This window comes from Coccinella septempunctata, chromosome 1, assembly GCF_907165205.1.
Source record: "Coccinella septempunctata chromosome 1, icCocSept1.1, whole genome shotgun sequence".
Classification (NCBI taxonomy): domain Eukaryota; kingdom Metazoa; phylum Arthropoda; class Insecta; order Coleoptera; family Coccinellidae; genus Coccinella; species Coccinella septempunctata.
This window is the reverse complement of record NC_058189.1, coordinates 28,307,610-28,330,136: the sequence shown is the minus strand read 5'-3', so window position 1 is coordinate 28,330,136 and position 22,527 is coordinate 28,307,610. Positions and strand designations below refer to the sequence as shown.

General features: G+C 38.2%; 1 protein-coding gene across 4 annotated transcripts in view; it reads right to left on the bottom strand.

Annotated features, from left to right (window-relative positions):
• The window catches only part of LOC123307906 (cap-specific mRNA (nucleoside-2'-O-)-methyltransferase 1), a 245,095-nt gene that overhangs the window by 123,554 nt on the left and 99,014 nt on the right, over window positions 1-22,527 (bottom strand). For all 4 annotated transcript variants that reach the window (XM_044890410.1, XM_044890393.1, XM_044890420.1 and 1 more), the window contains exons 9-10: window positions 16,293-16,424; window positions 16,014-16,233 (exon numbers count right to left, since the gene is read on the bottom strand). In XM_044890410.1, the coding sequence (XP_044746345.1) occupies window positions 16,014-16,233; window positions 16,293-16,424 (352 nt within the window). The remainder of the gene's footprint in view (window positions 1-16,013; window positions 16,234-16,292; window positions 16,425-22,527) is intronic.

Below are 22,527 nucleotides of genomic sequence, written 5' to 3'. Positions count from 1 at the left end.
ACAGAATTAGACAGTGTATTCGAATTACCGTTGCTTGGTGACGAAACTTCATATCCTTCAATTAGTTTCAATTTACATTTCACAGGTGAGGGTAATACCACAAAAAATTTTTTTTTATAAATTCATATTACCATCTGGAATGTTTCGACAGCTCAATTTCAAAGTTTTGGGCCTCAAATCCAAACCAGTTTTTTGTTTTTGATTACGTTAGAGGTTCCTACGAGATATTTGAACAGCTGCAGTAAAGAAACGGTTTGTTATTTTTCGATTCTCTTTTCCATATTCGTGTTAGGTATGAAAGGAAGGACAATCAGGAAACATTTCAACAATTTCGTTAGTTTTTCATAGTGAAGTTTCGCCAAAATTTTTGTTTCTGTTTCAATAATCTCTGAAGATAATCCGGAAAATGAAAAATGATTGAGAAATAACTATTTTAGCCCTGCTTACCACTTGAAAAATAAACATAATTTATATATATAACAAATAAAAATACTCTAAAAATGCTTATCCATAAAATAAAATTGGAAAAACAAACAAAAGTGCATTCTAACGAAATTGAGAATTGCCAGAAATTAACATCACCTCGAGCGCAAACGATAGAATCGAGATATCCCGAACGATCATTCTTCGAGTTACCGAAGAGAAGCATTCTAGGGTCGGCAGGGTAGCTGCCTGCCGGACCTATATGTCCTACACCGTGCGAAGTATTGAGCCAACAATATCATCTTTCATCATAGTTTTGGTCTTTATTCTTTGAAAAGTTCTTAAAAAATTGTCGGGATTTCATTAGTATTATATATTCAGCACTCACGTTTATAAAAATTAACAAATAGGATAAAAATTCGTTTCGAATAACAGCGATCTCTTGTAATTCGTTATGTAAAACTGAAACTATCGGATATTGGCGGAAAAAACATCAAATAAGAGGCTAATCTAATTTTAATTGTTATCCGAATGAAATTCCAACAAAAATTATTCAAGTTTGAAGCAATTTGACTCATTGATATTAGCGCTCCTTTGATATGTTTACAATGCAGATTCGGCATGCCGTACCTGAATGAACAGAACGGTCACTCGGTCGCTAGAGAAGCCATCTGCGGCGCTGTCTTCATAGCTCGATTGGAACTAAATACTGGTAATGTTTCCTAACCCCCCAGTATATTGCAAGTGCCTCCTTGTCAATAACCGAATAGTTGTATTCAGCTTTTGTGAGGGTTCTAGATGCGAAACTTATTGGTATTTCAGTTCCATCCGGGTGCACATGTAATAGGACTGAGGACTCATCCTAATCCTACTTTTGAAGCATCGCAAATTAGTTTCAGTGGGACTTTCTGATCAAAGAATATCAATGTTTTCTTTGACATCAGGCATTCCTTAGCCTTACGGAATGAAGTCTCACATTCTTTTGTCCATTCAAACTTCGTATTTTTTTTTAACAATTTGTATAGGGGATCGAAAATAGTTGACATGTTGGGAATAAACTTTCCATAGTAGTTCACCATACCAATAGAGGCTTTGATTTCCGTTTGATCTTTTGGACGTGGAGCTTCGTTTATAGCTCTCATTTTGTCCATATCTTTATGAAGCCCCTTTTTATCGATACTCGTATAATGGCCCAAATATTTAAGTTTTTCCTGGAAAAAACTGCATTTTTTCAAGTTTAATTTAAGACCCGCTCTTTCCAAACGATCAAAAACCTCAGCTATAGTCCATTCAAAAATGATTGACATCCCAGTAGGCATTGAAAGTCCAGACGCAGCTTAATATCCTATCACAAAAGATCTTCAATACTTTCTGTAGTTTCAATCACAGAACTTGAATATATAAATTTCATCTAGAAAAATATTTGAAAAGAAGAAATAATCAAATTCAGAACCTATTAATCCGCTTTCAAAATTGAAACAATTATGTTTTCATTCTGTGTGATTAAATTGAGAATATAAACAGCAGTACAAAATTAAAATTATTGTTGGTCAGTGCATAGATTCACATATAATAGGTCTATAGATCAATGTTTAATCACAATACCAACATGAATTCCGCAACACGAAATCTTAACTTTGCGACTATTACCAACTTAAATTTGATTTTCCATAGCCACTCGAGATGTCAATCATTCTTGAATGGACTATAAGTTCTCTAAATGTTCTAGCATATCCTTTCCTGTGACTACAATGTCATCCAAAAAATTTATGGTACCCTTTGCTTCTTGCAGCACTTTTCCTATTATCTTTTGAAAAATCGAACAAGCTGGTTTAGTTCCATAGGGTAGTCTATTCACTTTATAGATACCTCTATGAGTACTCCAAGCCAGCATCAGCCCTGTATTCTCAGTCAACTCCAACTGATCATATGAATTCGAAAGGTCTAATTTAGTAAACAACTCTCCCCCCTGAAGTTCAGCGAACAAATCATCAATGCGTGGGATTGGATGTTTAACATCTTCCAAAAATCTATTTACTGTAATCTTATAATCCGCACAAGGGTGTAAGGGGAAAGGATGCGTTTTATAGCCTCTCCTCTCAAATGCCAACCTCACCTACTCGCGGTGCACCCTGTTCTTACGAACGAGGCTCTGGCGACCGAACATGAGCGGTATAACTCTGTTTCCCACAATTACGTAGCCTAAACATTGGCTTGAGCAGGAAATGGCTCTCTGCGTTGCTCAAGTTACGTCTCAGACCTTGTCGTCTCAGGATACCTGTGCCACAAGATAATCTAGTCGTAGCCGCAACCAAAGTTGCACTGACAGCGTTACCAGTGCAGCTTTTGAACACCTTCTAACGCAGCTCCTACAAAAAGATGGATCAGTCGAACAGGACAAAATTCGTATCCGGAGGTAAAATACCCTCCCATTCGGATCTCCGGGGGAGGGTGCCTGAGCGAGTGAATCATCGAACAAACACCAATGAAAAGCACATAGCTTTTGCAGCATGGAACGTCAGAACCTTGCTAGACAACCCCAAGGCCGACCGACCAGAGAGGCGTACTGCCCTAATCGATAAGGAACTGCAACGAACATCCATTGCAATAGTTGCTTTAAGCGAAACACGCTTTTCGGACGAAGGTAGCTTGGTAGAACAAGCGTATACTTTTTTCTGGAAAGGCTTGCCGGAAGGCGAAATCAGACAACATGGCGTAGGCTTTGCCATTAGAAACGACCTGGCCGCCAAACTTACCGAAAATCCAGTTGGTATCTCAGAACGTTTAATGACCCTACGTTTTCCTGCAGCGAATAACACGTTTGTGAACATCATTGCAGTATACGCACCCACTTTGAACTCCTCTGACAACTTAAAGGACACTTTTTACGAAACACTCGTTGCTACATTAAGTAAAATCCCAAAACGGGAACGAATTATTCTCCTTGGAGACTTCAACGCTAGAGTGGGCAGAGGTCAAGACTCAGAACTATGGCCGGGAATAATAGGGAAACACGGCACAGACAGCATCAATTCGAATGGAGAACGTCTGCTGGCTCTTTGTGCAGAACACAATCTGTGTATAACGAACACCTATTTTATTACGAGACCCAATTCAAGGGGGACCTGGCGCCACCCGCGCTCAGGGCATTGGCATACCCTCGACTATGTGATCGTGAGAAGGAAAGATCTGAAAGAGGTGTTGGTCACTAAACCCAGAGCAGATCTGGAGTGCTGGACTGATCATAGGCTGGTAATCTCGAGAATGAAAATCTCAATGCGCCCAAAATACCAACGCAAGCCGAAGTATCTAAGAGAGCGCCTTCAAATATCCAAACTACAAAACCCTTCTACAAAGGACAGATTCACAGCTGCCGTCAAAGATAGCCTAACACCACCGGATTATAACGACGACATTGAGACTCATTGGCTCCGTTTCAAGTCATCCCTTACAAATACAGCGAAAGAAATACTGGGCACAGAACGCTCCCGAAAATCCCCAGACTGGTTTGCCGACAGCGAAACTCATATCGCACCCCTTTTGGACGCAAAACACAAAGCGATGAAAACCGCAATTAACAAGCCTGGCGATGTTGCAGCCCAAATAGGTTTCATAAACATAAAACGCGAGGTCCGTCAAAAAATAAGAAAAATCAAGGACAGCTGGTGGAAAGAAAAAGCTAGGGAAATACAAGCTTACGCCGATAACCATGACTACAGGCGTTTTTTCGAAGCTATTAAAACTGTTTACGGTCCAAGCAGAAAAGCTAGCTTTCCTATAAGAGATGCTCATGGAGCTATTCTAACTGATGATAGAAAAATTCTCGAAAGATGGAAGGAGCATTACTCACAGGTCTTGAATCAAAATAACGACTCGGATTTATCCATTTTAGACCTGCTTCCCGCGTATAGTCCGATGACATCGCTTGATGACGAAATTTCAATGTCGGAAATCATAAGCGCGATTAAAAATATGAAAAATGATAAGTCACCTGGTCTAGACGGCATTCCGGCGGAGATATTCAAAGCCTTGGATGAGGACATTGTCAATAGTCTCCTAATACTATTCCGCAAGATCTGGGAACAGGGAGATGTGCCACAAGACTTCAGAGACGCTTTAGTTATCAACCTCTATAAGAACAAAGGCGATACGTCGAATTGCAACAATTACAGGGGCATATCGTTGCTTAATGTGGCCAGTAAAATTCTCTCGAAGATTATGGCTAATCGTCTGGTTCCACTCTTAGAGAAGCTTTTACCTGAATCCCAGTGCGGCTTTCGACCAAATCGAGGTACGGTGGACCTAATTTTTACACTGCGACAGCTACAAGAAAAGGCCCGTGAACAACAATCAAGGATTCATACAGCCTTCATCGATTTAAGCAAGGCATTCGACTCGGTGAATCGGAGAGCGCTCTGGAAAATCATGGCACGTCTAGGAGTACCCGAAAAATTCCTGGCAGTGTGTAAAAGCCTTCATACCAACAACACCGCTAGAATACAGCATAATGGCTCTACAACCGACCATTTCTCAACCAACTCTGGAATAAAACAAGGCTGCGTATTAGCGCCTTTACTGTTCAATATTTTCGCCATAGCTGTATCGATAATTGCTGACATGAGCATGCCCGTAAGAGGTGTTGGGATAAGATTCAGATTTGATGGAGGCCTGTTTAACCTGAAGCGCCTCAGAGCAAAAACCCGTACCAAGTTTATCACGGAACTTCAATATGCAGACGACTGTTCACTCATCGCTAACAGCTCAGAGGATCTACAGATAATAATGGACACCTATAAACATATATACGAAGCTTTAGGCCTTAGACTCAATATTGACAAGACCAAAATCCTGGTAAGTCCGCCAGAAAGCCTTCAAACAGATATCAGCCTGGACAATGAAACTCTAGAACAGGTCGAGCAGTTCAAATACTTGGGAAGCTTCATAAATACTAGGGCTAACCTTGACACGGAAATACACAACCGTATCAATTCGGCATCACGGGCATTCTGGAAGCTGAAGGACAGAGTGTTCCAAAATCACGACCTCAATCTGAAGACCAAGACAGCTGTTTACAGAGCAGTGGTCCTCCCAACGCTTCTTTACGGAAGCGAAAGCTGGACTCCCTACAGGCGACATATTAAACAGCTTGAACAGACGCAGCAACGTCATCTAAGACAGATAATGCACATCAGATGGTTCCACAAAGTTTCGAATGCAGAAGTCTTGCAGCGCGCGAGTTGTACAACAATTGAGACTCAAGTAACGAGGGCCCGACTCAGATGGAGCGGCCACATTCTGAGGATGCAAGACACAAGACTCCCCAAAATAGCTCTATACGGCGAACTCACTGAGGGAGCCCGGAAACCAGGAGGCCAGTATAAGCGGTTTAAGGATACACTACATCAATCCCTAAAATCAGTTAATGCTAATCATAACTGGGAACAACTAGCGTTAGACAGGTCACAGTGGAGGTCTTTGGTCCACAGTTATAATGGAGAATCGAGAAGGATACAGCGGCGGCCAGATCTGGTTGGAGACTATCCATGCCCTGAGTGTGGAAGGATCTGCAGGTCACGGTTGGGTCTCTTTAGTCACAGGAGGGCACACAATCGCAACTAGCACTAAGAAGTTACAAGTCTGTTCGAATTTTTTTTTTTTTTTCTTCTTCTTTTTGTAGATTTATTTCCGGTAACGGGATACAGCAATGAATGAATGAATGAATGAATAATCCGCACAAAGACGTATTTTACCACCTTCTTTCAATACAGGCCCCAGAGGAGTGCCCCATTCAGAATTTTCAATGAGTGCAATAACACCTTTTTGATCAAGCTCTTCTTATTCTATATTAATTTTCTCTTCGAATAGAAAACGTACAGGCCTTGGTTTATAAAATACAGGTCTTGCTTCTGGTTTGACTTTAAGATCGATTTTTTCGAACTTATACAAGCCCAATTCATCAGAAAATAATTCTTTGTACTTATTCAACAATTTATCTAAATCTTTATCATTAACATTTTGTATAGTGTTGATAGTTATTTCAGGGTTTGACAAATCAATTTTAAGTTTTAATAATATTATCAGATCAGATCTCCAACAGAGGTGTAGATTTTTAACAACTATAAACCTACAATTTTCAATGTTTTTTCCTTTGAAATTGACTGTTGTGTGAAATTCACTTAGAGGTTTTATTACTGAACCATCATAACATCTCAATTTGACCATAGTTTCTTTCAAGAGAAGAGAATAGAATTGATTCAAAAAAACATTTTCTGGAATAATTGAAATTCCTGGACCCGAATCCAATTCCATTTTTAAACTTTTTTCCTTTAAATGTCAGACCAATTTCAGAATCCTGCACTATTTCTGTGCCATTCCTTAGATAAAACATTTCAATGAAATCCACACATTCGTCTGATTGTGATCTTGGTTACCACCAAGATCATTTTGTGGAGAAGGCCTGGCGACAAACTTTGGCTAAGTGCCCTACCTTCTTACACCTATAATTTTTGTATTTACAATATGTAAATTTGTGGTTATCAAACCCACAACATTTGCACTTAATTCTTCTTTCATTCACCTTCTCCTTCTTGAAGTCTCTAGCTTTGTAACTTCCCTACTATGGACCTCCAACGTTTGGGATGCATTCGTCAAAGCTGCTTCCTTGTTGAGTGTCACTTCTAAATGTAGAGTTCCAGAATTACATCTCGGAGGAAAGAGAGCGAGCAGACTTTGCTCTGATTCGTAGATAGACGTAGATCTGCGCTCTGATTGGACGGTATGACGTAACAGATTAAAAAGATGCGATTCTGGAACGAGCCAATTATTGCATCCACTGATTTTGTGTGTTCTTCTTCACATACTCTGCCAGTGACGGCCCTTGGTATAATCCCGTTATGAATCGGTCCTTCAATACTTCCTTCAGATTGGTGCCACACTTACAGTTACTCGCTTTATTATTTACTAACTGACCCGGCAAACCTAGTTTTGCCATTTAAATTATTTCTAGGGTAGATAATAATAACTAACTCATCGTGATTGCTCGATTGGTCGTAAGAAAAAGGAATGCCTTTTTTTCTGTTCTGTACAATTTTTTTTGGGAATATTTTGTTATATAAACCTTGCCCTAACAATAATAAACACAACAAAAAAAGAATTGTCCAATTTGGTGCGATCGTTTGAACAATAACGCATTTTGAAGTAAACCATAGATCCTCTTTTATTAATATAGATTTTTGCATACCCTTGTCTAACAGTTTCACCTTCTTGTTGCTTCAGGTTATAGAATTCTATACGCTCTTTGAAAACTGATAGTATTTTCGAATATTGATCAGTTAACATTGTACATGGCTCCAAACTCTATAATCTTTGCATGGCTCCTTATACGTCTGGTATTTTGGTGCTTCCGGGTCACACAGGTCTTGTAATGTTGTTCGCTAACGGATGTTAGCAGAACCGCCACTTTCTTTTTCTCTTCTATATCATTAGCAGCAAAATATTGATCCAACCTTTCTGACCGCATTTGCCAATACTCTCCTTCTTTAAATTCCGAAATGGATCCAACTTGGAAGGGATATACTATTTGTGTTTGTTGGACCATCGTTCCAACTAGATACTCTAGTTGTCATGATTTCTACCCGATTTGTTATATCCTCGTCGCCACTGTAGTGTATTTACTTATTAAAACACCTTTTACTTATTCAAACATCATTTATTATTACCACAATAAAGAAACTCTTAATGCTGTGACATTACTTTTCTATATGACAATAGGGAGTTGCTCAAATAACTTGGATCTCAGAATATGCACGCAGGCATAGAGTCAAAACGCAATACATATATGCATAGATCTGTTTTTCTTCTATTACAGGCCAAATATTTCTCTGCATTTTCTAGGTAGACTTTTGTAATCGGAGCTACGGCTGCAGGTAAAGTTTATGAATGTTTTTGTAGTGTGGTTTTGGAAATGGAAAACTTGGATGAAAAATATGGATGTAATTACGAAAAAAGATTTTATTTCCAAAACAACAGACAAAAGTATTATCAATTATCTGAAACAAAAATAGTCATTTGATCACTCTAACACATCACCCCTGTGTGGCCCACCGATGGGACACGACGATTATGAGAGGTAATTATAACTTATGAACGTCGTCACTCACCGCTGGCACACTACGAAAATGGTCAAAAACTTGAAAAACAAACAAGTTCATCATAAAAATAGGTTATACTCATATTCAAAATGAACATACGTAATTTAACAAGAAAAGTAAAATATGAATCTCTCGATGTCGCGAACGTGTTGGTGTGAATTTTGAAAAGATCGGAGGATAGTAATCCTCCTTGGGTTTTTTCAGATGAAGTGTTTCCTACGTTTACTTGGAATATCCTGTGTTCATGATATGATATGATATAAATTAAAAGTAGGGGTTTGTTTTTTTAAGGGAAATTAGACTGACAGGACGGAAAAGAAAAACTAAATCTCTTTTTTTGTCATTCACCAAGCTTTCGAATAGTAATTCTATTCTTCTTCAGCTTGGTGAATGACAAAAAAAGAGATTTAGTTTTTCTTTTCCGTCCTGTCAGTCTAATTTCCCTTAAAAAAACAAACCCCTACAATAACGAAAGACTGTTAAAAAACAACTCAGATTAAATTAAAAGTATCAAATACTTTTCGGCATTTTGTCAGTTAGATTGGCAAGTTGTAAGATGGTTTCGCGACGGACCTGAATGACTTTTTTCAGAATTTTTGATAAGAGTATGGTAATAAGCTAATTGGACGGTAATCAATTGCAAATTTTAAATCTTTTGTTGCTTTCGGTAACGGCAGAACGATTGCTTTTTCTAAATGGTTGGGAAATAGTTCCCTCGAAGACAACTATTGAAAATATTGGTTTGCTTTTCGCGGAAGGTTTTTTAAAGTACTTATTGTTTTTGATGCGGTCTTAACCTAGGGCTTTTCTGTTCTTAAGATTAAGATTTTATTATTTTTTTAATTTCCGAAGGAAATGTCAGATTTCTACCGGTGATAGTTATGGGAGTTTAGAAAAAGTGCTGTGATGTTTCTTCAACTAATATTTCGTTGTCTGATAGGGTGTTTGCTGAGTAGTGAATTTCTGCGTAAGACGTGGCTATGTGATCTGCCTTCTCTTTTTATCTTCGAATAAAAGAGCTTGTTGAGATTGAAGGGGTGGAATTTTGCGTGAATTATCGTTGTGCTTTAGTGCTCTAACTAACTTCCACATATCGTTCGCATTGTTCAGATTTTGTGTAAAGTCTTCCCATCTTTTCGTTTTCAGGGAATATAATAACGATCGTGTTAAGCAGACTGCTTCTTCATATTCCTGCTATAAAGTACTGTCTAAATTACTTTGTAGGCGTTGGGAATGCTCCTCGGGATAATGAATCCGCTGGATTGTCCTCAGATTTCACGTAATTCCACTGAACTTGACCTAGTAGTCTATTAACCTCGTTGACACGATTCATTATGAAGAAGTTTTGTTTACTTGGTGTTTTGTGTAATCAAGCTAGTATTACCTTCGAATCTGACCAGGTGTAGATTTTTACGCCGCTGATTTTCAGAGCCGTAACGGTTATTTTCATCAACTTCGCTAATAAGGTAGCTGCATATAGTTCCAGCTGTGGAATGGTCATTTTATTTTTGATTGGTGCAACCTTTGTTTTGGCTACTAGTAGAGTTGTTTAGGCATAGTTCTTCTCGATTGTTTTAGCATATATTACTGCTCCATAAGCTCTTTGTGATGCATCACAGTATCCGTGCAATTCAATTGGCAGTTCTGGATTGTATCGGAACCATCTTGGTATTTGCAGGCTCTCTATGATCGGAAGTTCTTCTTTGAATTTGTTCCATGTCGTCTGGATTTCTGTTGGAATTTCTTCATCCCACTTCTTATCGGCCTTCCATAATTCTTGCATTATTAGTTTAGCTTTGATGACAGCTGGTGCCATAAGGCCAGGATCGAATATCGAAGCAATTTCAGATAGCACTTGTCTTTTGGTGTTCGATTGTATTTCAGTTTGCTTAATTGAATATTGAAAGTTGTCACTTTGTGGTAGCCAGCCAATTCCTAAGATTTTGGTTATATCTGCATGACTTCCAATTTCTTGAAAGAACGTATCTTCATTCAATTACATATTGCACTTCCACTTTCTAATGTTGAATCCTCCTTTACTTAAAAGTTTCTGAAATTCTTGTTTGATTCTTTGTGCATCCTCTTTGTTGTGGGCTCCGGACAGAAAATCGTCAACGTAGAAGTCTTCAAGGATTAGCTTTGCTGCTTCTGGGAATTCTTTACTTTCGTCCTGCCAATTGATGCATAGTCTTTATGGCTAGGTAGGCTGCGGGAGCAGTCCCGTATGTTACCGTGGTCAACTGATATTCTTGAATTGGATCATTTCTGTTTGATCTCCATAAGATGGTATGAAATCGTTGGTCATCTTCATGTAGTTTGACTTGTCTATACATTTTTTCCACATCTGCAGTTATTCCAATTTTGTACTTCCTCCATCTCAATAATATGTCAATCAAATCTTGTTGAAGCTTGGGGCCCGTGTGAAGTATGTCGTTTAAACTGATTCCAGTACTGGTTTTCTGGCTGGCATCGAATACGACATGTAGTTTGGTTGTTTCCCGATCTTCCTTGATAACGGCCTGATGAGGAATGTAGTATCTTATTTTGTTTGTAATTCGATCCGATGGTATCATATGGTTCAGTTGAATGTACTCTTCCATGAACTCTCTATACATTGTCTCCAATGTTTTGTCTTTCATGAACTTCTTCTCCATCTGCAGAAGACGAGCGACGGCGGTTTTTTTGGATTTTCCTAAGGATTGTTCATTTTCTCTGAATGGTAGGCGTACCGTATATGTGCCATCTTGATTTCTTGTGTGAGTTTTTGCGAAGAATTCATCGCAAATGTTATTTTGATCATTATTGTTCCTTTGAGCATCCGCTTCTGCTATTTCCCAGAACTTGGTAATTTGATTTTCTTGATCCGCAGTGGTGATCCTACTGGTAATCTGCAGTTGTGGTCCCGGAAATGTGCTACCAGGTAAGATCCATCCAAGCTCTGTGTTTTGTGCGAGAAGACCAGTTTTGGACTTTTTTATTCCGTTCAGTAAAATGTCCTTATATAGGTCGATTCCCAAGAGGATGTCGACTTTTCCAGGCTTATAGTATGTAGGATCTGCTAGGATTATACTGTCCCAATGTTCATCAACTTCGATGGGGGATGGGGGCATGGAGCTGGTCAACTTTGGTAAAACATATAACTCTGCTTGTGCTTTGAAGTTGCTTGAGAATCTTGGCTTCATTTGAGCGTATATCTTCCATTTTGAGGTACCGTCATCACATGATCCCAACCATGTGATAGTTGCTTGATGTTTCACTCTTGGAACTCCTAAAATATTTGGGGCTTCCTCAGTTATAAATGATACTTGAGAGCCTGGGTCAATCAAAACTCTCATAAGTTTGTTATATCCCCTGTTGTTGGATACGTTAACGAACGCCGTGGCCAAGAGGGGAATGGTTGGTCGTTCACCATTGTTTGAAGTTCTTCCTAGGTGTGACTCGATTTCGTTTGCCTGTTTTGGTTGATGTGGGACATCTTGCTTTCTTGTAGTAGGTATTGTGTTTTGTTTCACTGTGTCCTTGCTGGTCAGTGTGTGTCTTTGTACTTTGATTGTAATCCCAATGTAAGGATGTATGGTGAGGTTCATTGCATTTGAAACAAAGACTTTTGCTCTGGCATTTTGTATTGCTCGAATGTCGCATACAATTCTTGCAGATGTAGTTTTTCTTTATGAAAGCGTTGCGTTCTTTGACAGACATTTCCTTGAATTTTTGGTATTGGTAGATTTCATGATAGCTCTGCCACATACTTTACAGGATCGGACGTCGCTATAATAATTTTGTATCCTAGGTCTTTGTCCTGCTTGTTGGTGGTCCGACTTCTTGATCGTGCCTCGTAATGCTTCGAGTGATTGGAAACTGTTTTCTAGAAATTCTAGAAGGTCCGGTAGTTCTTGAACGTCCTTGTGAGTAATAGTGGCTTGTTCGTAGAGTTTTCGGGATTCGTTGTCCAACTTCTTTAGCAGCATGTGCGCAATTATCTTGTTACCCAATTGCTCTGCTGTGATTCCCATATTTTCTATGGCTCTGAGATTTTCCTGCACGGTGTCCTGAAGTCTCTTGATTGATCCAGCGGATTCTTGTTGCAGGCATGGTAGATTTAAGATGTTGTCAGCGTATTTGTTGAAAAGAAGTCTATTGTTATTGTATCTTTTCTTTATCAATTCCCATGCTATAGGGTAATTCCTTTCAGATACTTCAAGATGTTGAATAAGCTTTGCGGCCTCACCCCTGGTTTGGCTTTTCAGGTACTGCATTCTTTTAGCGTCCCCTAGTTCATGATTGTCGTGTATGGTTTGAGTAAAAATCTCTCTGAACGTAATCCAAGTTTCGTAGTCTCCGTTGAAGATTGGAATACTGATCTTTGGTAGATTTATCGACAGTTTGGAATGGATTATCCAATGGTGAAGTGGTGATTATATCTTCTATGATATCGTGGTATTGTGATACGAATTCCTCGTAGACTCCACTCTTCACGTATTTTGTGACTTCTTCGTGATTGTCGGCTAATACTTGTTCGTGAAGTGCTTCTGCCTCTCCATATTCTTGATAAATTTTCCGCGAGGAAACTGTAGATTTTTGGATGCTGTTTGGTCTTGATTTTCTGCTTAGCTCGTTGCATTTCCTGATTGAATGAATTTAGTTTTATACGAAGCTGCAGGAGGGCAGGGTGTTGAAAACTTTCTTCTTTGGATATGATGCTCGGTGTGGAAGGTGGGTGCCCATCAATGTAATCTGTGATTTCCTGGTAGCATCTGGAAATCTGCCCTGGTAAGTCCTTTTGGAAATATTCATGGTCGTCAGAAAGTGCTTTACGCATTGCTTCGTGTATCTCTTTGAATTTGTCTAACAGATCGGCTGCCGTTTTGGATTTATTTCTGTAGTACTCTTCGGTTTTCCTGGCAGAACCATCCTTTTTAAGAGATGATAGAATTCGTTTAAGTTCTTGACCAATTAATATTTGTTCTTCTATTTCTCTCTCCATGGCGATGGTTGAAGTATTGGGCTTGTGGCTCTGGAAGATTTCTTCTCTGGCGCTCGTTTTCCTAGTGGATTCGTTCTGTTCCCTGGGATTCTGGAAATGTGGATCCGGAAGGCTTGATCGCTGGCTCAGATTTGGCGCTGGATGGCTTCTTTACGGATTTCTTCGTTGGCTCTGGAGGGCTTCTGCTGGCGCTGGCTCTGGAAGGCTTCCCCACAGACGCTGGTGGTGTGATCGAGATTAGGGTCGTAAATCCTTTCTCTCGATCCGGCTCGAAGGACCAAAAAATGTTGCTTCTATTGTTTTAAACAACACTTGAGGCAACTGAATGACCAGACTCAGAACGTTCAAGGGAAGTCTCAACTCCACAGTTGCCGGTAAGGTAAATTGATCAAACGATAAGTGAATGATGATTTCATTAATTACAATCTAAGCTTATATACTAAATCGAACCATAACAATGAAAATAACATTTCCTTATTTGGCCACAAGTGTAAATGAAGTCCCCGGTTGTTGTACCGTGTTCCTTCCCGTCAGCAGATTTCGGTTGGTGCCGTGATCCACTTCGATTATTCATCAATTCGAATTATAATGGAATTTTCCATCGGAAATGAATATCGGAATGGATAATTTGAAATAATGTTCGAATTTCGAACACCGCTTAGTTTTTGTTTAATTTTACCTATTTCTTATCCATCACACTAAGTTTGTTCTTGCTAAACGAAAGACATCTTCATTCTAAATTTCCGATAAATAGGTGATTCCGTTCAGGAGAATGGTTTTAATATCCATTCAAATTTGAAAAACACCCTGTAAATCAGTATCTAGAACTCTTAGATACCACATATGGGGATCTTTCGTGATCCTCTAGGATCCTCACATTGAAATGTTTTCTATTTTCTCCGGGCCACCCTGTATATTCTTCACACACATTCTGTAATTTTTTTTGAGTTGCCCAATATTTCACGTTTGAACCTTTAAGAAGTCTGTAAAGGCTTCTTTATAAGACTTTGATCAACTTATAATTTTGAAAGACTTTTTTTCCTTTTCTGAAGAAAGCAGCAATCGATATTTTATCGTAAAATCTTGTAATTCAGTTTTTTTTTTATTTAAATGTAAATTATTCGAATCCGCTGAATGATTCTGTTGGTAAAGATCGTCAGTTCATTTTCAGTATCAATTATAAGACGCTTCGTTGCACTTAACGCGCATATTTAGGACGCTGACTGACGGTCTTTCCACCGTTGAAGATGAAGCTGACAATGATTTTCATTTGTTTTGAGGTATAAACGGTCAGTTCTGTGAAATGATGCGGTATCAAATGATTTTTTTCCTTAAATTTGGCCGAGTTCATACACGCGGCTGACGTATAATCCATCATCGTTTATGCAGTTGACGGTTATTTTTCCATTCAGAATGATCCGAACAATCATATTACGGATTTTGGTGCGGTATCAAATCACTTGAAAAATTGTCTTTTTCGGCAACTTCAACACGTCGCGTCGCCACCATTAGCCCCACCATTGGTACGGCGACTGACGTTCACTTTCATGCAACTGGAACATCAATCTACCCCCGAAATGGATTTTATGCGGTATCAAATCACAAAAAAAAATATTAGGCTACCTCCCCCTACTATATTGTCCAAAAACTCGGAAACGAACCCTCATCGGCCAAAAATTTTTTTTACGTTTGATCAAGAACATCAGTCATATGTCCCTTAATTTTTCACCTCGAGTTTTGAATTACCCTGTATTCATCCAATGCGGCAATGTCGATATGCTTGAAATTGAAATCTCTTCAAAAAAATTTTTCATTTCAGAAGATGCTCATAAAAGTAGATTTCTTCTATTTAGATTACTCTATGGTGAGCCACCTGGTGTCACTCTAGAGTGAGTAATCGTTTGTTCACATCACAGATATAGAGAATGGACTCAGCATTACCTTATCCGCTGTACATTAAATATGACAGAAAATTTGAAAGAGACAACCGAACGTTCGTGCGATGGTTCTCTTTTTTGACTGGTCGACACTCAAGCCTATGTCTTGAGAAAAAGAGGAGTTTCATTGCTTCCTCTCTTTCTAGAGAGAAGTGAACACGCGTTTATTCCTCAGTCCATACTCCATGTCTATAATTCATATCGATAAACGCGAATATTTTTAGGGTTGTAATGAGAATTCATGAACTAATGAAGCTCCGTGAACAGAAGCCAGTGTATTTAATATACCGATCTCCTACTTTTAATCCCCCACTGACATTTCAGTTCCTAGAAACGTGAAGTGAAGTTTCTGCCGACCTCAAACTATAACTACTTGATCCAAAGGGTCGTCCTTGAGAAGTTTCAGGCATCTGTATCGCAATGAATTTGTTCAACTACACTTCTACCATTGAGTATTAACCCCCGTACGGGGTTGACCCCTACGGAGTTGAATTCTCAAAGCTTATACTGAGTACTAACCTATTCGAAAATGATAGCTCTGTCAAACAAATATCTCCCAAATACATAGCATCTATTATGTGAAGACAATGTCTGTAATGATCGCTATCTTCATCTGCTATGTCAAATGTCAAGGTTTCCTTCACTATTTCCCCATAAAGAATAGTTCCTGGGCTCAATTTGAGGTTTTTAATTTTAACCCACCCTTTATCCTGCCACCTACAAGTTTTGGATCCAAATCCTGAAATATCAGACAAAGAATAAAATATGTAAAAACTATCAAGTTTTATTAAACCATACCTGCGTATATATTACATTTATTTTTTTCGCGTGTAGAATAAAGTGCACAAAATAACCACTCCTCTTCGTGACTGCAAAGGTTTTGTAGGAACTTCTTATCCTCGATAGGTAATGGAGGAAGTTTCAACCAATCTGAAAAGATTTGAATATTTCTTAAATATTGCGTAGAATAGCTATACTCGATTCCAAATATCTCGAATTTTGTAAGAAACCACTTCATAAGAATTTTTATTTACAGAATAGAATCGTTATATAATTCTACCGAAACCTAACCCCAAAAGCAGTGTACAGTTGATACCTGAACTAAAAACAGATTATATGATTTTCACAACAATGAGTTGTGACACCACGACAGGTGTTTCATAATCACAATAGCATCTTCGGATGAGTGGGGGAAACACACGTCGTGGTTTAATAACTTATTTTTGTGAAAATCATATACATAATCTCTTTTTAGTTCAATCATGGATTTTCATATGAAGAAGATGTCCTTCAATATAATAATTTCAGCTTATTCTTTACACAAATACATCATCATTACACTTATACGGGCAAACAGAGAGTTTTTTCTGAGGTTTTTATCTCTGTTTTTTTCATGTATCATACGAAGATATGTATGGTACCCCATTTTTCCTCTGCTTACACTGAGATCTGGAACGAGGAACAGGTTTTTAGGATCTGTCTCTTGTTGCCATTTCTTTACACCCGCCCGCTTCATTGTTTTTCAGATTGTAAAAGTTTGTAACACTCGTTTTCAAAAGAATATATATATATATATATATATATATATATATATATAAGACTGATTCAAAAAAATCGACTTTCTTTTTTTTCGAGAAACACACCCCTTATTATCTTCAGGGCACTGAAAAATGACGTCTGTGAAAATATTAGTCAAAAATCTTATTATTTAGAGGTCGCCCATCGAGGATTTCTATTTTCCCTACTAATAGCAGGGGAAAAAAATTTATTTCTAGTTAAAAAGTTCCAGTTCGCAAACCAATGGACGGATTCCATTGAGCGATATATTTTTATGTAGGGAGTTAGGTGCTCTACAAAAACTGCCACTTACAATTTTTCCATAAAACGGCTTTTCGAAAAGTAATTAGAGCTTGAAATTAAATTTTTGTCGAAGTAGCTCTTTTTACTCGGATATCGGGGAGAAATTATTGGAATTTACTTTGAAAATCAGGAAATCGTTCTCGAAAGATACAATTGACATGATTTTATTTAGATTTAAATCATTTATGACATCCCCAAATTGTCAACCTCAACAATTGTTAGGGAGTTAGTGTTTCATACTCTTCAGAATCAAATTATTTAGCATCTCTTATTTCTCATTCACTTGGGTCAGAAAGAATGATGGGTTTTGTGCCCTCTTTCAGATTAGTGTTTGATCTTAAACTCGGTACTTGTCTTCAGTTTCATCCATAATACAATTTTGTGTATTCATTATTTTTGCAAACCCAAAATGACCGCATTCACAAAATTTTCGCTATATGATTTCATTGGAGAAGACATTATGTAATGAAAGTAACATATAGATGATAGGATCTTTCTGTTGTTAACAATTCAGCGGAGCGAGTTATTGGTTTAATTGAAGAATGCAATAACTACTAAAAGAAGAATGAAGAATAAACAAGACATGGTGCACTTGCTTTTCGGCGGAAGTAAATCCGATGTCGCGACAAACCAAAAGTTCAACGTTCGTGTCGGGAATTTAGATGGGACTTATTGGTGCAATTTTGAAGCGCTCGGAGAGCAAGTAATTTGCTCTAACGTACCAAGTGAGCGAAGAGGTGCGTGGTTGAAAGACCTGAAAGATCGCGACGCAGACATCAAGATAAGCGACATCGATAGTAAAGAGCAGTTCGTGTCCATTCTCATTGGCGCCGATATACCAGGAAAGTTGCTGACCGGACGAGTGCACCAACTAGAGAACAGCTATCGAAACTCATCTTGGATGGACGTTGATGAGAAAATTGCCTCCAAAGAAGAAGATCATCAAGAATGAAGCGAACCTAGCCGTTGTAGCCATCTCCATGTTGACGCAAGATGTTCATATAAAAGTCATAGGAATAAACGATCCTATAGACCATAAATTACGCAGGGACCACAACATTGAAGTTGAACAGGCGTTCAAACGGGGTATTGTGAAAAACCCGGAAGAGCGCTACGAGGTAAAATGGAGGAGTTGCCTACATGTTGGCCAACCTAGAAAAAGGTCTAAAAGGTCTACCAACGGGGAATGATTACTTTCTAACGAAACCTACTCCATTCTTTCCGCAATGATCAAATATATTTATGAAATTCTACCGAGCTTTCTAGAGTTTACTGTTAAAGAGAAAAAAATATTTTCATAATCTCGATTGCTGATTGGTTGAAATTTATGTTGGTATTACTACTTCTTGTGACAATTGACATATTTCATTGGCAAATGTCATTTTTACTGATATATATATATATATATATATAATATTAATATTGTCAATGTGCTGTATAGCTTACAAAATACAAGAAAACAAGAATGCGTTCAAGCATTCATTCATTCATTGCTGTATCCCGTTACCGGGAATAAATCTACAAAAAGCAAAGATTGTGCACATAACCAAAACTTTGCCCATAACCTAACAGATTACTTTTTCCTTCTTGACAGTTGCCAAAGAAACATGTCAATTGTCACAAGAAGTAGTAATACCAACATAAATCCCAACCAATCAGCAATCGAGGTTATGAAAATCTTTTTTTCTCTTTAACAGTAAACTTTAGAAAGCACGGTAGAATTTCATGATTATATTTGATCATTGCGGAAAGAATGAAGTAGGTTTCGTTAGGAAGCAATCATTCCCCGTTGGTAGACCTTTTAGACCTTTTTCTAGGTTGGCCAACATGTAGGGAACTCCTCCATTGCCCTGGTTGGATTGTAATCCCGAGCTCAAGGACAGCAGGCACATGGCCTTGCAAAGATTGAAAAAATGTCCGATAAGCTGCAAGAAACACAGAAATTCCAGGAATACGATGGGATACTCCGAGAATGGTGCCAAGAAGGAATTGAATTCGTCATTTGGGGACGAAAAATGATTTGGCGAACGCGTCAGTCGTAGCTAAGAAGAATGTGAGACGCGGGATAAAAAAAAAATGGCGAAGGAGATGACGACAATGAGGGCAAACAGATAAAACAGACTCGAACTAGAAGCAGGCGTATTTCGAAAGAACCTAGACGCATGAACTTGTAAATCTGTATTGAAGCTCATTTCTTTTTATTGTTGTTCTTTTTTGTATCCTGTTCGACTGATTCTTGTGATGTTGTACTTATTCGTGTGTGTTGGTATATAAATTGCTCCTATGTTTTGGCCAGTGTCCAAATCTCGCAAAGTTGTGATGTCCTCACTCTTTTCTCGTGTGGGGAGGATGTTAAATCTGGCAACGTCTCTCCTATCGGCAACTTTGCGAACCATAAGGTTTCTGGGGGTTTGGGAAGTGTCGAGAATTGAGAAGGGATGGAAAAGAGTGGGGATAAAGATATAAAATGAGCGGAGACGGACGAAAAGGCTCTCTTCTTTTCTTCTACTGATGTGAACGGACACGAGTAAGTACTCTGTGAAATAGATTTTAACTGTGTTGTGAATAAAAGTAATCTAGACTGTTCAAAAGTGCTTCTCTTATTACACCCACCCGAAAATTACCAATCCGAGAACGAAAATTCCCAAGTTACAAGTACAAATTTAACAGTACCCCTACTCTACTAAAAAAAGTTTGGGCGAGATCCGATATTTCTGGTGTTCGAATACCGAGTGATCATTGAAATTTTGTATGCTCGTTCGGTAGCGCCGAGGGCCCCATATTCCACCTCGCGTCCCCGACATATGGGGGCTCCATACACACGATTATTTTTTCGAACGAAAATGAGGCCCCACACCTATGTACCCCACTCAGCCTTGCGCATACATTTTTTGAAGCCCTAGCACACTAGGGCACCCTGGGTTACAAACAGCCTGGGACCACCGGAGGGTAACATACGTGTCTGCAGCAGTAAAATCATGGGATAATATCGTTACATTGTAATTGCAGAAAAGCACTCATATTCGTTTATTTTTCTTCTGATTAAATTCTCATTTCGAGAAAGGTATTTCTTCGAATTTATGATTTTCTCAGAATGTTTTAGAGAATGGAAATTTTTTTCACCTATTTCTCTGAAGCTTACCTTCTGAAAAAACAATTCGACTGGACCCTTACTTTACGGACGGTGATCGATTTTGTTAGTAATTTTTTAAAACATCCAGATTCTCATAAGAAATCGATTGGTACCAATTTCAACTTCGGCAAGCTCGTAGTTCAGGCGGTAACTTGATAACGATTTCTAATGTTTCTCGCGCTTAAATTTAAAAATTTCCGTGAAAATGTTGAAATTTGAGTTATTATGCTATTGTCATAAGACTATACGAAACTAGCAGGTCGGGGAATCCAAGATTTCGGGCCGATTCACCTCAAAAAAACATAATAAAATGGATTTCGTGAATACCGAGGCTGAAAACCACTATTCTCCGCTATAAGAAATTAGTATTATTCCAATAATATACCGACTTAATTAATGATACGTTGCTACTACTATAAGGCCCGGTTGTTCAGGATTAGGCCGAGATTTAAGATGATCCTACCTAGATTAACCTGACAGAACTGAACTGAAATGTCAAAATTAATCTAGGATAAACTTTAATCCCGAACTGAACAACTGGGCCTATACATGTAGAGTTTCGGATCTTGCGAGAATCTACTACTTTTTCTTCAAAACAACAACTGCGCTGAAGGAAATGTCATTGACTGTTAGCGACACAGAATATCAACTATCTGAATTCTGTAGTCCATACACATTATTATTACTCTCATAATACTTTATACTATGTAGCAGTCTGATATCAACTATCTAAATTCTGTAGTCCATACACATTATTATTACTCTCATAATACTTTATACTATGTAGCAGTCTGATACTGAAATCCGTCATTTAACAAAATGTCAGTTTATAGACTGACCAACATTTTCGAAAGCTATTGATCAATTAATTAAATCGTTCTATAATTGGTCCTGAATTGACAGTCGTATTGTGAACAACGATATACAGCGGATTATCTCTAAACACGAAATAAATTCTGAAATGTTTCGGATCATGAGGCTAATGGGGGCTACCTTTTTTTTGCTCACCAGTTGGCGCCTTTGTAGAGTGAGGTCCTGAACATAGACAAACTAATGCAAGATTTGTTTATCTACGATGACGGGGACATTTCATAGATCATAATATTGGAGAAATTGAATATATAAATATTTGGTTACTAACCAATATCTTGTTCGTCATGTGTGTAAGTCCCTTTCTGACAATGATTTGACTTCACTTCTTTTATAGCATTAAACACCTAATATCAATAAAAGTATTATAGATATATGGAGACAACAAACTTAATATTAATCATATAGTTGAGTCTATGGTTTGGACCTCACGCTATACTAGCACATCTAGAGGCGAATTCGCACGCGGTAGCCCTCATTGAATAAGTATCTTATTCGTATCATTTGTTGAACTTCATTATTCCAAATATTCTTCAAAGATTGAAAATATAATATCCACACACAAAATTTTTTGATTTACTGGTCATCAAATCATTATATGAATCGTATCTCGAAAAGTTTCGAGTCTTGAGGCAAACAGAATATTGAATTATTTACATCATTATTTGCCGAACTTCAAAGTTCTGAATGAAAAAATCTAAACTTTACAATATACGAGATAATTTTCGCAAGAGTTTCAATGAAATCTGAAAATTTTCATCATTCTGGAGCATAATTCTCGAATCATCCATGGAATAAATTAAATTTTATCCAATATAACACGCAAAACGAAATGTTACTCGAACTCAGCATCTTGAGCAATTCGTTCATAAAAAGCCCGAATCAGATAGAAAAGTTTGAACCCTCCATATCAGCATTAACACGTGTTTTGCGTAAACAGATGCCGATTTCATTTCTCTAACGGGCAATGTAACCAGGGTCGGCGTTGGGTAAAGGGATGAACGTTTCTTACAACAAGAAGAATTTGAATTTTCATTTGACGGTGAGGGCATTTGTTTCAAAATTTTCGGAGTACAAAGAGTATAAAGGGTGTTTCACGAGTAAACAGACAAATGAAAACTGTGAATAGAGGGCATTGAGCTGAGTTCAAAATCACCCCATATACAGGGT